Source organism: Dendropsophus ebraccatus, chromosome 12 (genome assembly GCF_027789765.1).
Source record: "Dendropsophus ebraccatus isolate aDenEbr1 chromosome 12, aDenEbr1.pat, whole genome shotgun sequence".
NCBI lineage: Eukaryota > Metazoa > Chordata > Amphibia > Anura > Hylidae > Dendropsophus > Dendropsophus ebraccatus.
Window position 1 is genome coordinate 54,053,920 of NC_091465.1, and position 18,532 is coordinate 54,072,451.

General features: G+C 40.3%; 1 protein-coding gene across 2 annotated transcripts in view; it reads left to right on the forward strand.

Annotated features, from left to right (window-relative positions):
* Positions 1-18,532, forward strand: part of LOC138769942 (myosin-10-like) — a 273,325-nt gene that overhangs the window by 126,540 nt on the left and 128,253 nt on the right. For both annotated transcript variants that reach the window (XM_069948702.1, XM_069948701.1), the window contains exons 6-11: positions 8,859-8,879; positions 10,533-10,625; positions 11,480-11,543; positions 12,185-12,283; positions 15,096-15,239; positions 15,778-15,873. In XM_069948702.1, coding sequence (XP_069804803.1) covers positions 8,859-8,879; positions 10,533-10,625; positions 11,480-11,543; positions 12,185-12,283; positions 15,096-15,239; positions 15,778-15,873 — 517 coding nt within the window. The remainder of the gene's footprint in view (positions 1-8,858; positions 8,880-10,532; positions 10,626-11,479; positions 11,544-12,184; positions 12,284-15,095; positions 15,240-15,777; positions 15,874-18,532) is intronic.

The window sequence follows — 18,532 nt, forward strand, 5'->3', positions numbered from 1 at the left end:
AAATATGATGCTTCCACCCCCATTCTTCATAGTTTGAACTGCATTCTTGGGGTTGTGCTCACCCTTCTTCCTATTTTTTTGTTTTATTTTGTCTCATCTGACCACATTCAGGATAAAGGTGTCCAATCACCGTGGCAGGGTGAAAGAAAGGATTTAACCCCTCTTGGTGCTGAGCGGCGGTTACAGATGGAAGCAGATATAGGTGCTTCTGTTAAAGTACATTTAATATCTCGAATAAAACAACGCGTTTTGGGGTACAGAAACCCCTTTATCAAGTTAAGAGATGTTTCTTTTAACTTGATAAAGGGGTCCCTATACCCCTTAACGTGTTGTTTTATTCGAGAGATTAAATGTACTTTAACAGAAGCACCTTCCTTAGCTTCCATCTGTAACCGCCGCTCAGCACCAAGAGGGGGTAAATCCTTTCTTTCACCCTGCCACGGTGATTGGACACCTTTATCCTGAATATCCCTGTTGGAACCCAGTGGCTCTGGACCCCTCCAACAACACGCACTCCCGGCAGCTTCGGCTCTTCATTCTTCACTGATAACGCATATAGATTTCACCCTATGGCGCCCTGCTAATTTCTTTTCAGCTACTATATCATCTGACCACATGACCTTCTCCCATACCTCCACTGGATCATCCAGATGTTCATTGGTGAACTTCATTGGGCCCTTACATGTGCTGGCATGAGCAGGGGACCTTGCATGGATTACTAATAGTAATCTTTGAGACTGTGGTCCCAGCACTCTTCAGATCATTGACAAGGTTCTCACATGTAGTTCTGGTTTGATCTCTGAACTTTTTCAGAATCCTTCTTAGCCCATGAGGTGAGATCTTGCATGGAGCCGCGCTCTGCGCTGGCTTCTTGATATGCAAATAGGGCCCAGGGGGGCCCAGGGGCGAGCCCAACCCCCCCTGGGGCACTGAAATCCCCTCAGTGACACACCAACTTCACAATCAAGTCTGACCGCGTCACTGATCGATATCAGGCCATTGGATCTTCCTACAGTGCACATAGCACCCTTATTTGCATATAGAGAAATCCGTGCAGAGTTGAAAAATAGATGATGCCACAGGGAACTACACCCTGCTGCTGACCAGGCAATATACCTGTCATCAAAGGCAGCACGGTGGCTCTGTGGTTAGCACTGTAGCCTTTGCAGTGCTGGGGTCCTGGGTTCAAATCCCACCAAGAGCAACATGTGCAAAGAATTTGTATGTTTTCTTCGTGTTTAGTAACACTCACGATAGAAGCCCCCACACCGCACTCACTCCGCCTCTGGTATATTCACCCTTGCTCTGCCACTTTGGATCCACACTGCTCAAGGTGCTCAACAGCAAAGGAGAGTAATGGCAGCATAAACTTCCAAGATAGAAGAAAGAAAATCGGAGCACTTCTTGATATGCAACAATCTTAGTCTTTATTCAGCAACTTGGCAGTATACATGAATGTGGAGACTGAACTGGCTACAGCTGTTTCTCACGTCGTAGCGTGCTTTTTCACAGCCCAGGGCTGTGAAAAAGCACGCTACAACGTGAGAAACAGCTGTAGCCAGTTCAGTCTCCACATTCATGTATACTGCCAAGTTGCTGAATAAAGACTAAGATTGCTGCATATCAAGAAGTGCTCCGATTTTCTTTCTTCTATCTTGGAAGTTTTTTCTTCGTGTTTGCTGAGCTCTCCTCCGGATACTCCGGTTTCCTTCCACACCCAAAACATACAGATAGGTAAATTTAGATTGTGAGCCCTAATGGAGACAGGGATCAAAATTGGCAAAACTTACCATGTGAGTGCTGCGGAATCAGTTGGTGCTATAGAAATAAAAGCATTATTATATCTTATTGTTATTATTATTGTTATTATTATTATTATTATTATTATTATTATTTGTCTTGGCAGCCTAGCTGCATGGATGCTTGATCTGGATACCCATAGAGTTAAAAGCCATGTCTTTCCACATATATATCATTCCACTAATTCCTCCAAATCTAGAGTGTCCATGGCTATAAAGAATACTGTAGCTGTTTCCCTAATAGAACTATCGCTCAGTCTGTAACAAACTCAAAGATTCCTAATCTCTTCATTACCCAATCCTTCAACCTTCTTGTTCTTACTAAAACCTGGTTACAACCATCTGACACTGCTTCCTATGCTGCTCTAGGTGGTGTTCTCTCACCACAGTGCACTTTTTAGGTCATTCCTCCTGAAACTTCAAGACTCACCAACAATGTCTACAATCCTCCCTGTCACCAATCTCCTCTCTTTCCTTCCCAAACACCACGGTGTCACGACACCTTGAAAACTACCTTAGACACTATAGCTCCCCCTTACTCACAACACACCTTGTCACAGAGGCAAGTAGCCCTGGCACACGTCCAGAACGCTCTTTCGTCTGCATTGCTCTATTTCTGCTAAATCTGTGGAGGGAATTTAGAATCTCAGTAGATTTCCTACACTAAAATGTGTATAGAAGTTCAGACATTCATTACTGACCTCAGAGCTGAAGACCTAGCCTCCTACTTCATATCTAAAATTGCCATTATGCACTCTGACATCTCGTTCCAGCCCCAAAGTTCCATAGATCCCATTCCCTCTCCAACTTCCTCCTTATTCTCAGCTTTTGATCCAGTGATGGAGGAAAAAGCCCTAGTGACCATAGTCCCTCACACCTCATCCAGTCATTCTCTCCTGCTGTCACTGCTCACCTCACTAAAATATGCACTCCTCTTAAAGCTGGGCTTTAACACAATCGTACGTAAATGTACATTCTTCCGGGGTATAGAACTATGAATAACTTTAAAACTACTTCATGGGGGGTGAGGGGTCCTGACAGTCCCAGCCTTTTTAATTGACTGCCAAAGATTGACTGGAGTCAGCTTGGCAATCTTCATATAGAGTCTATCACAGGCAGGCTCTATTTAAAGATCGCCCATAGCAGTGATCAATGCTTAGCTATGGCATAGCATTGACCAGTGTATGCAATAAAGTGACTGCGTGTAATATTTCTCCAGGGGGACTCAAAATAAATAAACATATTATTTTTTGTAGCATGCGCAATTGTCTGATCTATTATCAGGGGGAAAAAGCGCCAGGATTGCCTTTTTTTTTTTTTTTGGTCACATTATTTTTCAGAAAATAAGAAAATTATTTAAAATTAAAAAAATACTAATAAAAACTAGATTACAGTGCAAAAAATGATGCATCGTCCAACTCTGTGGGTAATAAAATCGAAGAGTTATGGCTCTTAGAAGGCGTAGAGGGAAAGGTAAAAAAATGCAAAAATGAAAATTGGCCTGGTCGGCAAAAATTCACTGTCCCCTTAAGCGGTTAAGGTTGATTTAAAAATAGAAAATAGATTTAAATATGCTTATTACAAAGCTACTTGCTATCACAGCCTCAGTTGAAAGAATAACGACAGTGCCTCTTTAAAAGTCCCGTGAAATTTAAAAAAAGGAATGAAAGCAAGGGGGTGTGGGAACATAATAAACAAAGTATACTTACCCTCTCCGTGCCTCACAGGTCTCATTGGCTGTCATTTTCGTTTGGCATCCAGGTTCTCGTTTAACCCTTAGATGACTAAGGACGGACCGGTACGCCCTGGAAGTCTGTGCCCAGACGTCCCGGCACCTCCTTCATAGGAGGTGGGGGCCTGCAGTGAGCAGCCGGCACCTCACCATTAATGACAGGCTGCAGCGATCGCGCGGCAGTGTGTCATTAACCCCTTTAACGCCACAACCGCGGCGTTTAAGTGTAAGTGACAGGGGGAGTCCCCTGTCACTTAACGATCAGGACCCCCGCAGTGTGCGGGGGTTCCGATCATTGTGACGGCCCGCCAGAGGTCTCTCACCTGCCTCTGCGCGGTCCAATCAGCGATCTGCTCACTGAACCTGTACAGGCAGGCTCAATGAGCAGATTGCCTATCACACTGATCAATGCTATGCCTATGGCATAGCAATGAACAGTGTGAATAATGTAATAAATTAATGTAAAAGTCCCCCAAAGGGACTTAGGATGTGTTAAAAAAAAAAAAGTGAAAATCATTATTACACTACCCCAAAGCCCCTCCCCCAATAAAAGTTTAAATCACCCCCCTTTCCCATTATATAAATAAAACCTATAAAAATAAATAAATAAACATATAATATACCGTAGCCTGCGTAATTGTCCGATCTATTTAAAATATAACAAGTCTCATTGTGAACAGCGTAAACGAAAAGAGCAAAATATGTGCCAGGATTACCGCTTTTTGTTACATTATATATAAAATAAAGTTAATAAAAAGTGATCAAAACGTCCGATCTTCACAAATATGGTATTGATAAAAACTAGAGATCATGGCGGAAAAAAGTACACCGCATACAGCCCCATAGGTGAAAAATTAAAACAGTTATAAGCGTCACAATAGGCCCATTTTATTAATAGCTAATTGCAAAAAAAGAATTTCATTAACATATATCTATAACATTAGAAAATCTGTGTAAACCTGCATATGGTTGTGTTTGGACTGACCTATAGAATAATGGTATCATGTTGCTTTTACCGTATAGTGCATTAGGTAGACAAAGGAACCCCCCTAACGTTACCATATTGCATTCTATTTTACCATTTCACTAATTTATATCTTCATAAGTAATAATTTGTGGGTTTCATCATATATGTTATGGTAGAATGAAAGATGCCATTACATAGTACAACTACTCCTGTAAAAAACAAGCCCTTACATGGCCCTGTAGATAGAAAACTGAAAGTGCTAAAGCTCTTAGAAGGGGAGGAGGGAAAAAAGAAAACGCAAAAATGAAAATTTGCGTGGTCCACTGGGTCATTTTGGGCCTGGTCCTCAAAGGGTTAAAAGAAAAACGAACTGGGCTGTGAGAGCCAGAATTCTAACTGTACTAAATGTTAAGTTCTGTTTTTCTATTATGTTACCTATTTCCTACAAGAAAAAACTAATTAATTATTTAAAAATCATACAATGTGAATTTTAATAGAACCTGTATTTCACAGTTGGACCTGGTTCACACATCGTAAGACACTTACCGTTTTGTGACCTGGCCATGTCACAGAGCAGCCAGTGTCTGTGAAGTTGAACTTAATTTGTACTGAATTGGGATGCTGGGGTGCATCCATGTGTGCCCGCATCCCAATTCACCATTGCACACAATGGAAAGTACGTCTGGAGCCGCACTTTTTATTGTGTGAACTGACAGTTCTGTGTGGCCGCTATTCAACATGTCAGTTTTTGCTGCGGCTGCTAGCTATTCCAGACAGAGTGTATGCTATGTGTATACACTACAGCCAGGAACCCATTGACTGCAGTGCAAATCGGCGACAACAGTTGTGATAGAAAATAGAAAATTTACATAGTGTGAACTTAGCCTTGAACTGTACCTATGATAAAAATTACAGACCTCTCCATTCTTTGTAGATGGGAAAACTTGCAAAGTCTGCAGTCTATCAAATACTTATTTTCCTCACTGCAGGTTTCATACAGTATGATGAACTATAACATGGACAACTGTTAAATATTTTGAGAACCAATATCTGACTGAATTTGTATAATGACAGGCTCTCCTTTGTTCCTGTTGAATGCTTTAGTAGGTACCCACTAGAGATGAGCAAACCAGATTTGTTTTGCTTCACACAAAGCAAAACTGATCTGCACATGTATCCCTCAGGCTGTCGCTCCATGTAGAGGAAGGATAGCCATAGCTGTATTCATATTTTCCAGGCGGTCTCCGAGTGGTGTCCTCCCTCTGCAGTGGCCAGCCTGAGGGATACGTGTGCAGATCAGTTTTGCTGATCAAAACAAACTTAATCTGGTTTGTTCATCTCTAGTTACCATCGTTTGTCAGTCACCTCTTCTGTGACCGAATCTGTTTTTGCTGGGAGCTGCAGGACTCCAACTGAGGTCACATTTATTAATATGGAACATCACAGCCATTATAGCCAAAATGTGTCCAAAGTTTTTTAAAGATTAAACTAAGGGGTACCAAAGAGTCCCTTGTAACAATATGCAAGTTCAATAAATGTATAATCTTTATGTTGGTTCAGTGAAAGGTATACCAGCCTGCATAGAATCCGGTTTCTTCTGGGACCAGTCTCCTACTGCAGACAGCAAATGTGAAAACCTCTAATATGTAAAGAGTAATTCTTCTTCATTTTATATGTCCTCACATCTCAAAGTTAGATCACACATGTTGCATGAATAGCATTTGGGAATTTTTGACTATTATAGTATATGCAAGAAGATAAAACATCCCACTTGCTGCCTTAAGGGCAGGTTAGTTTCTGGTGAAATGCTATGTAGACTTGTCTGTCATCAGTAGGCATACAGTTTTGGCTTGCTAACAGTCTTTGTTGATTATCTTGTGCACTTTACTAATACCAGATGGAATCTTTCAGATCTGTCAAACACAAGGCAAGTTGACATTGTGTGCACCTTGCATGGTTTTTGTAATGCATGCCACTAGCACAATGGTAGTCATGTTAATTCTACCATGAATATCTTTTCAGTAGTTTAACAGAGTGGAATTATTTTACATGAGCCCTTCTAGATGAGCCTAACCAAGATTATTTACAACGTCAATGGGTTAATTCAAAAGTCAGGAATATGATCTGTTTTAATGTGGAACTTTAGGTAACAAGGGGTAATGTAGCATATAGGTATGCCCACTTGTCATATATAATTTTGAGATTCTAACAGTCGGCATATACAGACAGTAGTAATCAACTAAACAGCTACTCCCCCAATCTCACTATAAAAATGTACGCTTTGTATGGGCAAGCGTGCATGCTTATTAAAACCACAACCAGGTTCCCCAATGGCTTATCTCCTAGGAGAATAGTGGCAAGATGCCTGATACTTTCCACCAAATATCTAATATAGAGGAACAATCAGGATCTGCTGATATTAAAGTGATACTGTCACCCCCCCTTACTCTCACTTTATTTCATCAGTGTCACTTAGGTGGGGCTTTACAACAGTTGGGTCCCATGTCCCTGCTTGGTTGATAGCCCAACTGCTGTGAAGTGCTGCTTAGGTTACACTGTCCACTGAGGGATAGGCAGGAGGGGAAGGTGAAGAGGTGGAAGAACCTGTGAAGCCCTACAGATAAGTTCCCACAGTATCCTGCCCTAGGAGTTTACGGCCTTAAAAGGACGGCCCAGCTCCCGGATCCTATTCCTATATCTCCTATGCAAACCCTTCTCAATAGGAGGCTGACTATCTCACTCAAGGGCCCTAGTGTTACTTAATTTGCTAGTGACCTCTGTATACTGTAATAGAGATGATGTTAGTTATGCGTAAATGGAGAATATGTCAGTTATCAGTTATTCGGGCTCAGAGAAGGGAAACAGTAATGAAGTCAGATAATAGTTATAATCGGATCCTTATTACCTGACTCAAAAAAAAATATATATTAGAGGCTGATGGTAATATAATGATCATCACTGCCATCTGGACTTAATGCACAGTAAATGATACACACACATCCTAAATGAAAGGACAAGGAACACACAAAGGACAGTGTCCTAAATAATATTTATATTGTATTGTAAAGATCAATAACTAGAGATGAGCGAACCTCGAGCATGCTCTAGTCCATCCGAACCCGAACTTTCGGCATTTGATTAGGGGGGGCTGCTGAACTTGGATAAAGCCCTAAGGCTATGTGGAAATCATGGATATAGTCATTGGCTGTATCAATGTTAACCAGACAACCTTAGAGCTTTATCAAAGTTCAGCAGCCCCCGCTAATCAAATGCCGAAATTTCGAGTTCGATGGACTCGAACCCGAACCCGGTTCGCTCATCTCTATCGATAACAAAATCAAATGTGAACAATGTAAACCATCTGTCAAGCAAGTGGCTGAAAGATAATGTCAGTAATACTTATAACCAACTTCCAGAAGCTGACAGTCTCCATTTATGCATGGTTTTAATGAAATATTCTTTCCCATCATGAGAATGAGAATTCTTTCCTATTATGACTCTGATGTTTGATAGATAAGACACACATGGCTTGAATGTGTAGTTTTCCATACGGAAGTCAATAGGAGAGAAAAAGCCAAATAATAAATTACTCTAGATCACTAGAGGCAAGAGTTTCCTACGTAATTTCAATGATAAAAGTGCAATCTCAATAAACACTAAAGGAAAACAGCTGGCTACAAATAGCACTTGACAGCTAAGAAAAAAAGAACTTTTCCAGTCTAAATAGTATATGCAGAGCAATGAACATAGGTCCATTAGAGAGCCATGCTGCTATTTGCTGTGATTAGTGAATAGAGTGTTTAGTTTTAATAAAATATTCCTAGAATTCTTTTTTCTTGAAACATCTCATGTTTAGTAGGTATACCACATGACTTTAAAATATAGGTTTCCACACTGAATTGTATGGGGGGCACCTAAAATCCCAGAGCTTAGGCTTGTTGTGGTGACATAAAACTGCAGCTGAAAAACACAGATGTGTCTTTGTGAATTTTGTGGTTCAGTCATTATGGAAAGTTGTCTCAGTCTCGAGTTTCTACTGTAGTGTAATTCTCAGGACTTTCTGCAGAATGCTAACCAGAAAACCAGACTTTAATATGTCTCCTCTATCATAGTATGCTATCACTTTTATTTGTCATCACATAGCATATAATATTAATTAAATTTTTAGATTATAACTTACCTTTTCCACTAGTCATAAGTTTCGTCTTAGTTCTTTTTACTCCTGTCACAAATATCATCATCTGTATCAATCTTTAGAAGTTTTATCATTTGATTATACATTTATGTTGCCTTTTTTGTTATCATTAACATTTGTTTTATGTATGTTTTCCCATCCCTGTTTTGTGTGGTTTTCCCCCAGAGCTCGAGTGCTGTGTCATATGTGAGTAACGCTCATTTTGTTTCAGTTTTATTTTTCAACTTCTACTTACTTTTTCTTTTCTCTATGTTATTTGGTTAGAGTCCCCATGCTATGTTTACATGCATTCTACAAGTTACATTGCCTTTATTTTTCAGTGGGGCCTAAACATTTTTTTTTTTTTTACTTCAAACCTTTATATCTGGAGAGCTTAACTTTCCAGGTGACCTCATCATAGCTCTGTTTGCTTCACCTACAGCCTATAATGCATAGGCTAAAAATACTAAACTATAATACTAGGGTAACAAAGGTTTCTTAAGGAATGTACAATGAAATTATGGATCACATAACAGAGCGACACATATGCTCTCCCTTTCTACCATATTCTACTAGACTCAGTCCCCCAGAGTGCTGTGGCATCTTGAAAGGGACAGTTATGTATGTAAATTTTCTGTTTATGGTATTCAGCTATTTTTAGAGAGTATGTAATCATGGACAAAACTTTTACTAGGTGAAACACGTGGATAGACGTAATTGCTTATTTTTAATGTAAAAAAAATGCCTTCTGACTAGGTTTCAAGTTATGTGACAGAGTATGGAGTACATTCTTTATGTATGTTTTGTACTTCATTTGAGATACTACTGGAGGGTGAAATGACCAAAGTGGAATAGCCAGCAATATTTACAAGTAGACTCTCAGGTTCCAGGGATAGTTTTATGTTACGTGTCTGTTCTTAGGTTACGTGGGAGTCTGATGAAAGCTCGGTGCAGTACATTGTATATCTTAGAAGCACTATCATAGGTTTCCTCCCAATGATTAAATGTTGCTTCATTTGGCCAGTATGAGTATTAGGAGGTACTTAAACATGCCTTGTTATATCCTCTTATATATTTGTCAAGATATATCCATAAAGGATTGAATTATTGGTCTGTATACAACTCTAAAGTTCAGATAAAGTATTTACTCCACTTAACCAGTTGAGTGGTCAGCCATGGTTATCCCCATGTAGGCTGGAATCACAGAAGTAGTTTTTGCAACAAACAAAAAACCGCCAATAAAAATGCTATACTTAGCACATGGCTTTATTTTATTTTTGCTCAAAAACACTCCAGGTGTTAGCTGAGAGTCCATAGTGAATTGAGAAACACTATACCCATGTGACGTTTTTATGTTTGGCTTATATGTTTGGTATTTGTTCAGGGCATTTTGCAGTTTTTCTGCTTCTTGTCAGTTTAGCAACATCGTAGCATGCTGTAACTATGGAGTTTTTTCCCTAGCAATAGTGGTAGTTTTTCCTTCCCATAAACTTCTATAAGGGCTGGGGTTAGAAAAAAAATGCCTATATTAATATACAGTATGCAAAACTTGTTTCTGATGGAAGTTGAACTTTTTTTGCGGGAGGGAGGTGCATGTTTAACCCTTTTTGTAGAGGTCTTTTAGATGCCTGTATCTAAAATGTATCTTTAATTATTATACTTAGCAATCTAATGCCTATCTCTATAACTGTTCTCTTTTACCCCAAATTTTACTGCTCAAAACCATTTCTCCTAAATTGGTTTTACTTCTAAATGACTTCTAAGTTTTTCTGAAATATTTCTGAAATGACTCACTGAAAACATTATATGAAGAACATTGAATTGCACCTATAATGTTTCCCCCCCCCCCATTATTTTTAGGGAGAACTTGAGCACCAGCTTCTGCAAGCAAATCCCATACTAGAAGCTTTTGGCAATGCTAAGACTGTAAAAAACGATAACTCTTCCCGATTTGTAAGTGGCAGTTTTTCCATTAGTTTTTTGTTTTTAAGGATTATGGAATATAATCCATACAGTAAATATTACAAGTAGCCTGTAAGCACAGCAGACCCTTTAAATGGGGAAATTTTTTTTTTTTTTACACAAGTGTGTTTCATTGCACCCAATAAAAGCTCAACAAAAGTTCAGTATGCCATATACACTGAAAGGAACGTGTGACTGCTTTTCTTTCCATGGTGATCGCTCCTTGCCAAGTGGCATTTTCAGTTGGAAAAATCGATCGTGGGTTTGAATAAAAAATCTGCAGCAGAAATTTGCAGCAGATACTTGGATTTCTACTAAAGATTGGTAACTCATCTTTGGATACAGATTAATCTCTAAGGGGCAGATTTATCACCTGCATCCCTGACATATGCAAAGGAAAAGGCATGCTGCACTCCCGCCAGCCTGATTGGCGGGCAGAGAGGCGTGGCAAGTCGAAGAGGAGGTGGGACCTCCTTCCACGTCTAATTTGTCATGGTTTATGCCTGGAAATGCGTGTGAATCATGGCAGAAATCTACACCTGCTTCCAAGCAGGTGTACATTTCTGAGCCCACCGTGTAGTGTTAAAATTTAAACAATATAAATTTTTTTTGCCGAATAATTGTCCTATGTAATAGGGCCCTAGATGTTGAAACCTAATTGGTTGATATGGACGATACTGGCTTTTTTGTCCGTTTGAAGCAGCTCTGCTGTGTTTTTAAGGTTTATGCGCCACCTACTGGATAAGGCAGCTAATTTCTCACTGAACCAAACTTGTTCACTTTGCTTTAAAATCATGTTTCCTATTCTTTTTTTTTTTTTTTTATATTTATTTAACTGTTTACAGGGAAAATTTATCAGAATAAATTTTGATGTAGCGGGATATATCGTTGGAGCCAACATTGAAACCTGTATCCTTGCAGATTTACACTCGGCCTGTGTGTGTGGAGAAAAAGAAAGATCACTTTTAGACGAACAACCATTTGGCCAACAGTTATTGAAACTGCCTGGTTGTGTGACTTGGTCTTTTATTTAAGTAAATCAAGGGATTTTTTGCAACTACGGGGGTCACAGTTCAATTCATGCCATTTAGTTCATAGTTGCATTACCAGGAATGGCCCTGTATTTCTTACCTTATTGCAATAAAATCCTGTGGGAAGAACTAACTTGGGACAAGTTTTCACACTCTTAGTAAACAAGTTTTCATGACAAAAATCAAACGTACCATATTTATTCTGTCTGCCTTGTCAGCCTTGATTGATAGATCTATCCCTATGTCCTACCATGGGGAGATCTTGCAATTAATGCTGGTGGGGTGGGTAGGGACTGCCCTGATGTATTTTATTATTATGATTAAAATGATACTCTAACCCCTCTTACTCTCTAAGCTTGTGGATGGTGCGGAGAACAGCACATAGAGCAAGGGGGGGGGGAACCGTATAATTTTTTAGGCTTTAAAAATAAAACAGAAGGAAAACAGAAAGCAATACTCATTATCGCATGAGATAAAGTCTATTTAATCTGCTTGTATCATACCTTAACTGATGATCAGATTTACTGGAAAAATCTCGAGCAGTCCGCCAAGCCAAAGATGAAAGAACATTCCATGCATTTTATCAACTTTTAGCTGGAGCAGGAGAACATGTCAAAAGTAAGCTTTTGTTGTAAGAAGTCTCAGATTTATCAAAGATTGTAAAATAGATTCTGGTATAAACTTTTCATAGCAACCAATCACAGCTCAGCTTTAAAGTGTCACTGTCGTAATAACTTTCAATATTCGAATCAACAGGGGATATGATGTAAAGCAAGTTTGCAATATACGTTCATTATTATTTTTTATAGTGCTTTAAAACAAAGCTATAATTATCTAAAATCCACGTCCAGTCTCCTGAAGCTTTTTAGTCTTGTGCTGGTTGAAAAAAATGGACTAAGCATTGCCAGTACTGAGTGTCACAGCTCAATATGTCTATCAATCACATGACTGCTTTCTCTGTGAGCGTGCAGATGACCTGGGAAACACATGACTTTCTGTGTTTACACTCTGAAGCTATGTTCACACTACGTATATTTCAGTCAGTATTGTGGTCCTCATATTGCAACCAAAACCAGGAGTGGATTAAAAACACAGAAAGGCTCTGTCCACACAATGTTGAAATTGAGTGGATGGCCGCCATATAACAGTAAATAACTGCCAATATTTCAATATAACAGCTGTTGTTTTAAAATAATGGCAGTTATTTACTGTTATATGGCGGCCATCCACTCAATTTAAACATTGTGTGAACAGATCCTTTCTGTGTTTTAAATCCACTCCTGGTTTTAGTTGCAATACTGACTGAAATATACTGACTGAAAAATACGTAGTGTGAGCGCAGCCTCAACTTTCTGTGTTTAGAAGTCTAAACACAGGAAGTACCATGTTTTCCATCATAACAAAAACAAAAAAATATAATGTAATTGCAAACATGCTTGTTGTTAGGATTGTGTGCAATCCATTTTTTATCCTTTGACTTCCATTAGGCCCCATTCCCACTGAGGAAAGGTAGCGGAATTCCGCGACGGAATTGTCCGCCGCGGAATGCCGTTAGCCTCCCGCTCATAATGGAAGTCTATGGGCGGCGCGCGCTCCTGCTCTGTACGCGCTGAAGAATGAACATGTTCAGGTCCTTGCACCCTAACACCTAGTTACTCAGCTAATCAATGAGCTGTCCTGCTGCAGGCTGTGATTGGCTGTCAGTGTGTAGGGACCTGGAGACTGAAGCAGGTGTGCGCCGTTAGTAAAACAGTCGTGACTACATTCTTGCAGTGGATTTTCATGCAGGGGATTTGCTGCAACAATAGAAATCTCTAACCATTTGCTCTCTTTGCTGCTGCTGATTATATTCTTGTTGTTTGTTTTGTACAAAACCAGTCCATCAGTGATCTCCTCTCCTCCACATGCATTCTATAGTAGTGTACTTTGTGAATTATCCCCCAGCACAGTGCAGCCTGTCCAGTTCTTAAAGGGTTTATCCAGGTTAGGTAAAATGTTTCCCTCCTGGAAACTAACAATTCATTCCATACATGTCATTACCTTGTCTGTCTCCTTTCCTCATTTTTGAGCTGCTGCTTTCTGCTAAAGACACAAAAACTGTGTATGAGCTGTTGAGTCTGTCTGCTCTCAGCCCCCTCCTCCCCCCTCCCTTCTGAGATGGCAATGTAAACAAGTCTCTGGAAGGCTTTGTCTGCAACATTGTAGCCTCTTTTTTAATGCCAGGGGGCTAATCTGAGGTCAAGTTGCTAATGAACTCACTGTGATTAATCCTCCTACATTGCCAATTTTCTACAAAGCTACAGATAGGGACTTGTTCACATTAGCTGTCTCAGAAGGGGTGGGGAAGGAGGGTGATAGAGAGCAGAGAAGGATGCAGCAACTCAAAACTGAGGGAAGAAGACAGAAAAGGTAATAACATGTATAGAATAAATTGTTAGTTTCCAGGATGGGGGATAATTCAGAGCATGCTGTGAAGAAAGAACCTGCATGTGTAGCACTGGCAAAACAGCTCCGACCTGGTGGCGCTTGCTGGATGTAGTGAATGATAAATTGATGTGCACCATGGAGGAAGCCTTCAGGGGCTTAGTAAGGCTGTACTCCCCCAGCTTCACACTTAACAGATCTGCAGCGGATTTCACACTGTGAGTATGTAAGTTAACCCCCCGCCGGCCGGAGCATACATTACCTGCTCCACGCTCCGGCTTGCTTTGGAGGCTCCTGACATCTGCATGTTATGCTCAGCCAATCAGTGTCTGTGACAGGGCAGCGCACTGATTTTCTGAGTGGGATGTCCAACTGGGACCCCCAAAGCAATCTAGAGCATGGAGCAGGTAATGTATGCTACGGCTGGCAGGGGGTTAACTTACATATTTGCAGCGGGATGTCATTCTCTGTATGCGGTATGTATTCTCATAGAAAATACAAGGCAATGGATCCGCAGCGTGAAATCTGCTGCAGATCCGTTATGTGTGAAGCTACCCTAAAACGCAATAAAAGAAAAACATTCCTTTTCCCCAAAAATATGTGTTTTAGAAACGCATACCTTTTTCAGATTGTGCTTTATAAGCAGCAGCTGGAAAAGCATAATTTATCAACAGCCTTTCTTTATCATAAGCAATGTGACAGGCCTGGTAACACTGATTATGTTGCAAAGTCCAGGCAGACAATATAGGTTAAAATTATGTTAACAAAGTGATGCAGCAAAAACACAAAAATGGAATTGTGAGAATACAGCCTAACAACTGAGAACACTACAATCACCTTGTCACCACTCAGAAGAGTTAATCTGATGAGACCATGCAGGTGACATGATTATACATTTTGTATATGTGGACAGCAACTAATATGTTTCAGTTTTGCATAAAGCCTGGTATAGCATACTGTACTGGGAATGACATCAGTTATTATATTCACTTATATTCACCTCTAGCTGACTTGTTACTGGAGGGCTTCAATCAGTATCGTTTTTTGTCCAATGGAAACATTACAATTCCCGGACAGCAAGATAAAGAGATATTCCAGGAGACAATGGAGTCCATGAAAATCATGGGAATTAATCATGAAGAAATCATGTGTAAGTAACAAGCTGTCCCCATTCTGGAGACAGTGGAATGTTTATCAGCATAATTTACTGAAAGAATGCCATTGTTGAGCAATGCCCATTACAGGGAGGGAAGAGTCTGCAGTGAGTGTGCCCAGCCTACTTAAAAGGCTAGCAAGTGAATTATGGATCATCTATTGCATTCAAAATCACAGTAGTGACTTTTACAAAATGTGGGTTATAATTTTTACAACTATACGTTTGTAAGAAACACCACCTGTGAACAGGGCTTATTTACTCACCATACTGTAGCCTAAAGAGGTGCTGTATTAATTCCTATACATGTTCTAATGTTTTAGCACATCAGTTGCTAGCACTTTGTAATATACATTGAGTTAAATATGCTGTCAATGAACTACAATATATTCAGAAGAGCCGAGTCAGGTAGGCTACAGGTCAGTCCCTACAAAAATACACTTTTTGCAGGGACTGTTCTGTTCTTATCAATAAGAAGCTAGAAAGCATCCTTATATATTTAGATTTCCTTGTACATTTCTCTCTTTTCTTCTAGCTATGCTGAGGATGGTGTCAGCAGTCCTTCAGTTTGGTAATATAGTTTTCCGGAAGGAAAGGAACACAGACCAAGCTTCAATGCCAGATAATACAGGTGTGTGTATAACTATTGTGCTATATGTAATTATTGTGCTAAATATTAATTTTCAGATGTAGTAGGGCATATGGATGTCATAGAAGAGAAATCCTCTGTGGGGGTGGTCATCCATAGGAAGTCAACCTACTAAGACTATTTGCATACTTAAGTTTAAGTGGGCACACAAGACCACTGAAGCCAATGATTGGCTGCTAAGGGTATACGGACACATCAGACGTGTAAACAGGAGGACTGATTCTTGATAAAACATGGACATAGCTTTTTTTATATACTGTATATCTTTTTCTATTGAACCAGAATGACCTTTTTAAGGAGGCCAGAAAAAAAATCATAAATATAGCTGACAGAGATGTATAAAATTAGACAGATTATTAGTAAAGATGAGGGAACCTCGAGCATGCTCGAGTCCATCCAAACCCGATCAATCGGCATTAGCGGTGGCTGCTGAAGTTGGATAAAGCCCTCAGGCTATGTGGAAAACATGGATATAGTCCTTTCTGTGTTTTCAATCCACTCCTGGTTTTGGTTGCTATGAGGCCTGAAATATACAACCTCAAATATACGTAGTGTGAACCCAGCCTAAAGCACACACACATCCTAAATGAAAGGACAAGGAACACACAAAGGACAGTGTCCTAAATAATATGCTCTAGTCCATCCGAACCCGAACTTTCGGCATTTGATTAGCGGGGGCTGCTGAACTTGGATAAAGCCCTAAGGCTATGTGGAAATCATGGATATAGTCATTGGCTGTATCCATGTTTTCCAGACAACCTTAGAGCTTTATCCAACTTCATCAGCCCCTGCTAATCAAATGCCGAACGATCAGGTTCGGATGGACTCGAACATGCTCGAGGTTCGCTCATCTTTAATTATTAGTCAAGGCAGAATATATATGCTGCCAAATCCTCAAAAGACAAACGAATGGCAAAATCTGTTAAGAAAGGCAATAAAATCTTTAGATATTTTAGTGACTGGAAGAAGAAGAAAAAACACAGCATTGTGAAAGTAAGTAATGTGGAGAATACTTTTATACTTAAAGGGGTATTCCCCCCTTACGGCATACTCTGCTCTTTCTGTCACTCCATAGGAATGAATAGAGTCGCAGGCCGACCTGGGGCTCCATTCATAGCAGAGCCGACAGGGCCTGATATGGAGATCACTGGGGGGTACAGGAGGCAGACCCCCTCGATGGATAGGGGGAAAAGTAGATTTTTCCCAGAAAATCCCTTTAATCTTTTGTAATGGCCAATTAGTCATTCTGAAGTAGGCGGGGCTTGAAGATACAGGCATCGGCCCAGGATTGAAGAGCATCTGGATCACAAGCAGCGCTGATTGTATGTATACATTGCTTTTTATCTGGAAACTGGTGTTACAGATAGGTACATACTGTATCTGCGCTGTTATTTTCCAGTTATCGGCCACACATAACGCTGTTTACACAGGAAGATGTACGGCAGACAATGATAAATTTTAAAGCCTGCTCAACAGACTTTATCAGCCGAGGATTGGACATTTTCCTTCTCCTTGGCTGATTGGTGTCACACAAGGGACAGTTATCGGCCACAGGAGCGTTTCTAGCAACACCTCTGGCTGATAATCAACCCATGTAAAAGGCCCTTTCTCGCAGCTTGGGCTTAAAGCCTGAAGAGGAGAGGTAGCCGAATGATCCTACCTAGGCCTTCTAGCCATCTTATAAGAAGACTTACAAGAGGGGGCAGAAAGAAAGAACTTAGGATAGAAAGAGAAAAAGAGCAGAAAGCATAAGGGGGATGAAATGATGTAGGTGGTGGGTGGGGAGTTAAGAAAAGGGTGGGGGAGAGGCAAATGATAAGGCCTAAATATGACTTGCAGGTACGATGTCTCTAAAGCATCTATGAGAAAAGATTTTGGAATGTGGGTGAGTCACAAAAGGTGAGCCAAGGTTGTCACATTTGAAGGAATTTCTCGGAGGTCCCCAAAGATCGCAGACAGCTTCTCAATGAGACACAAATGTGCCACCTCTTGTTGCCATTCCTTTAGGTTTGGAACATGTGAAGAATGACCTTTATGACCATTGTCAGGCAGAACCATAGTATATTCCTTTTATGTACCCCAATAGATCCAGGCAGTATAGAAAGCAATTTTAGGTGTGTTTACAACCTGCTTTCCACATGTTGAGTTTTAAGTGGAAAAGACCCCATCCCAAAATTGCTTTAGAGCTGAGCAGCCCCACTAGACATGTACATAGTACCCCTTTAAGTCCCACAGGGCCAACATATATGAGAGACAGCGGGGAATATATAGTGTAAGCAAGTCCGGTACCTGTTCCACTGAGTAATAATTTTAAACTTCTTCTGAGTTGATCAAATGATGGGCATTTTGTGGGTAAATAGGAATGTCTTTTGCAACTTGGCATGAGAGATCTTATCGCCCAGTCCGTGCTGCCATGCTCTCTTATAGTCCGGGTCATCTATATTACTGTCTGACAACAAGTAATAGGTCAGGAAATAGTATGAAGAGGAGGGGATTTGAGCAGAAACAATAACTTAAAAGAGGTAGGAGTAGTGTGGAAAGAGCACTGTGCCCCCCTGAGACCTAATGGTGGAGCATAGCTGTGTACTCTAGCCATGAAAGAGTGATGTCACGATTGTTGGCTTGGATGTCCTGGAAGGAG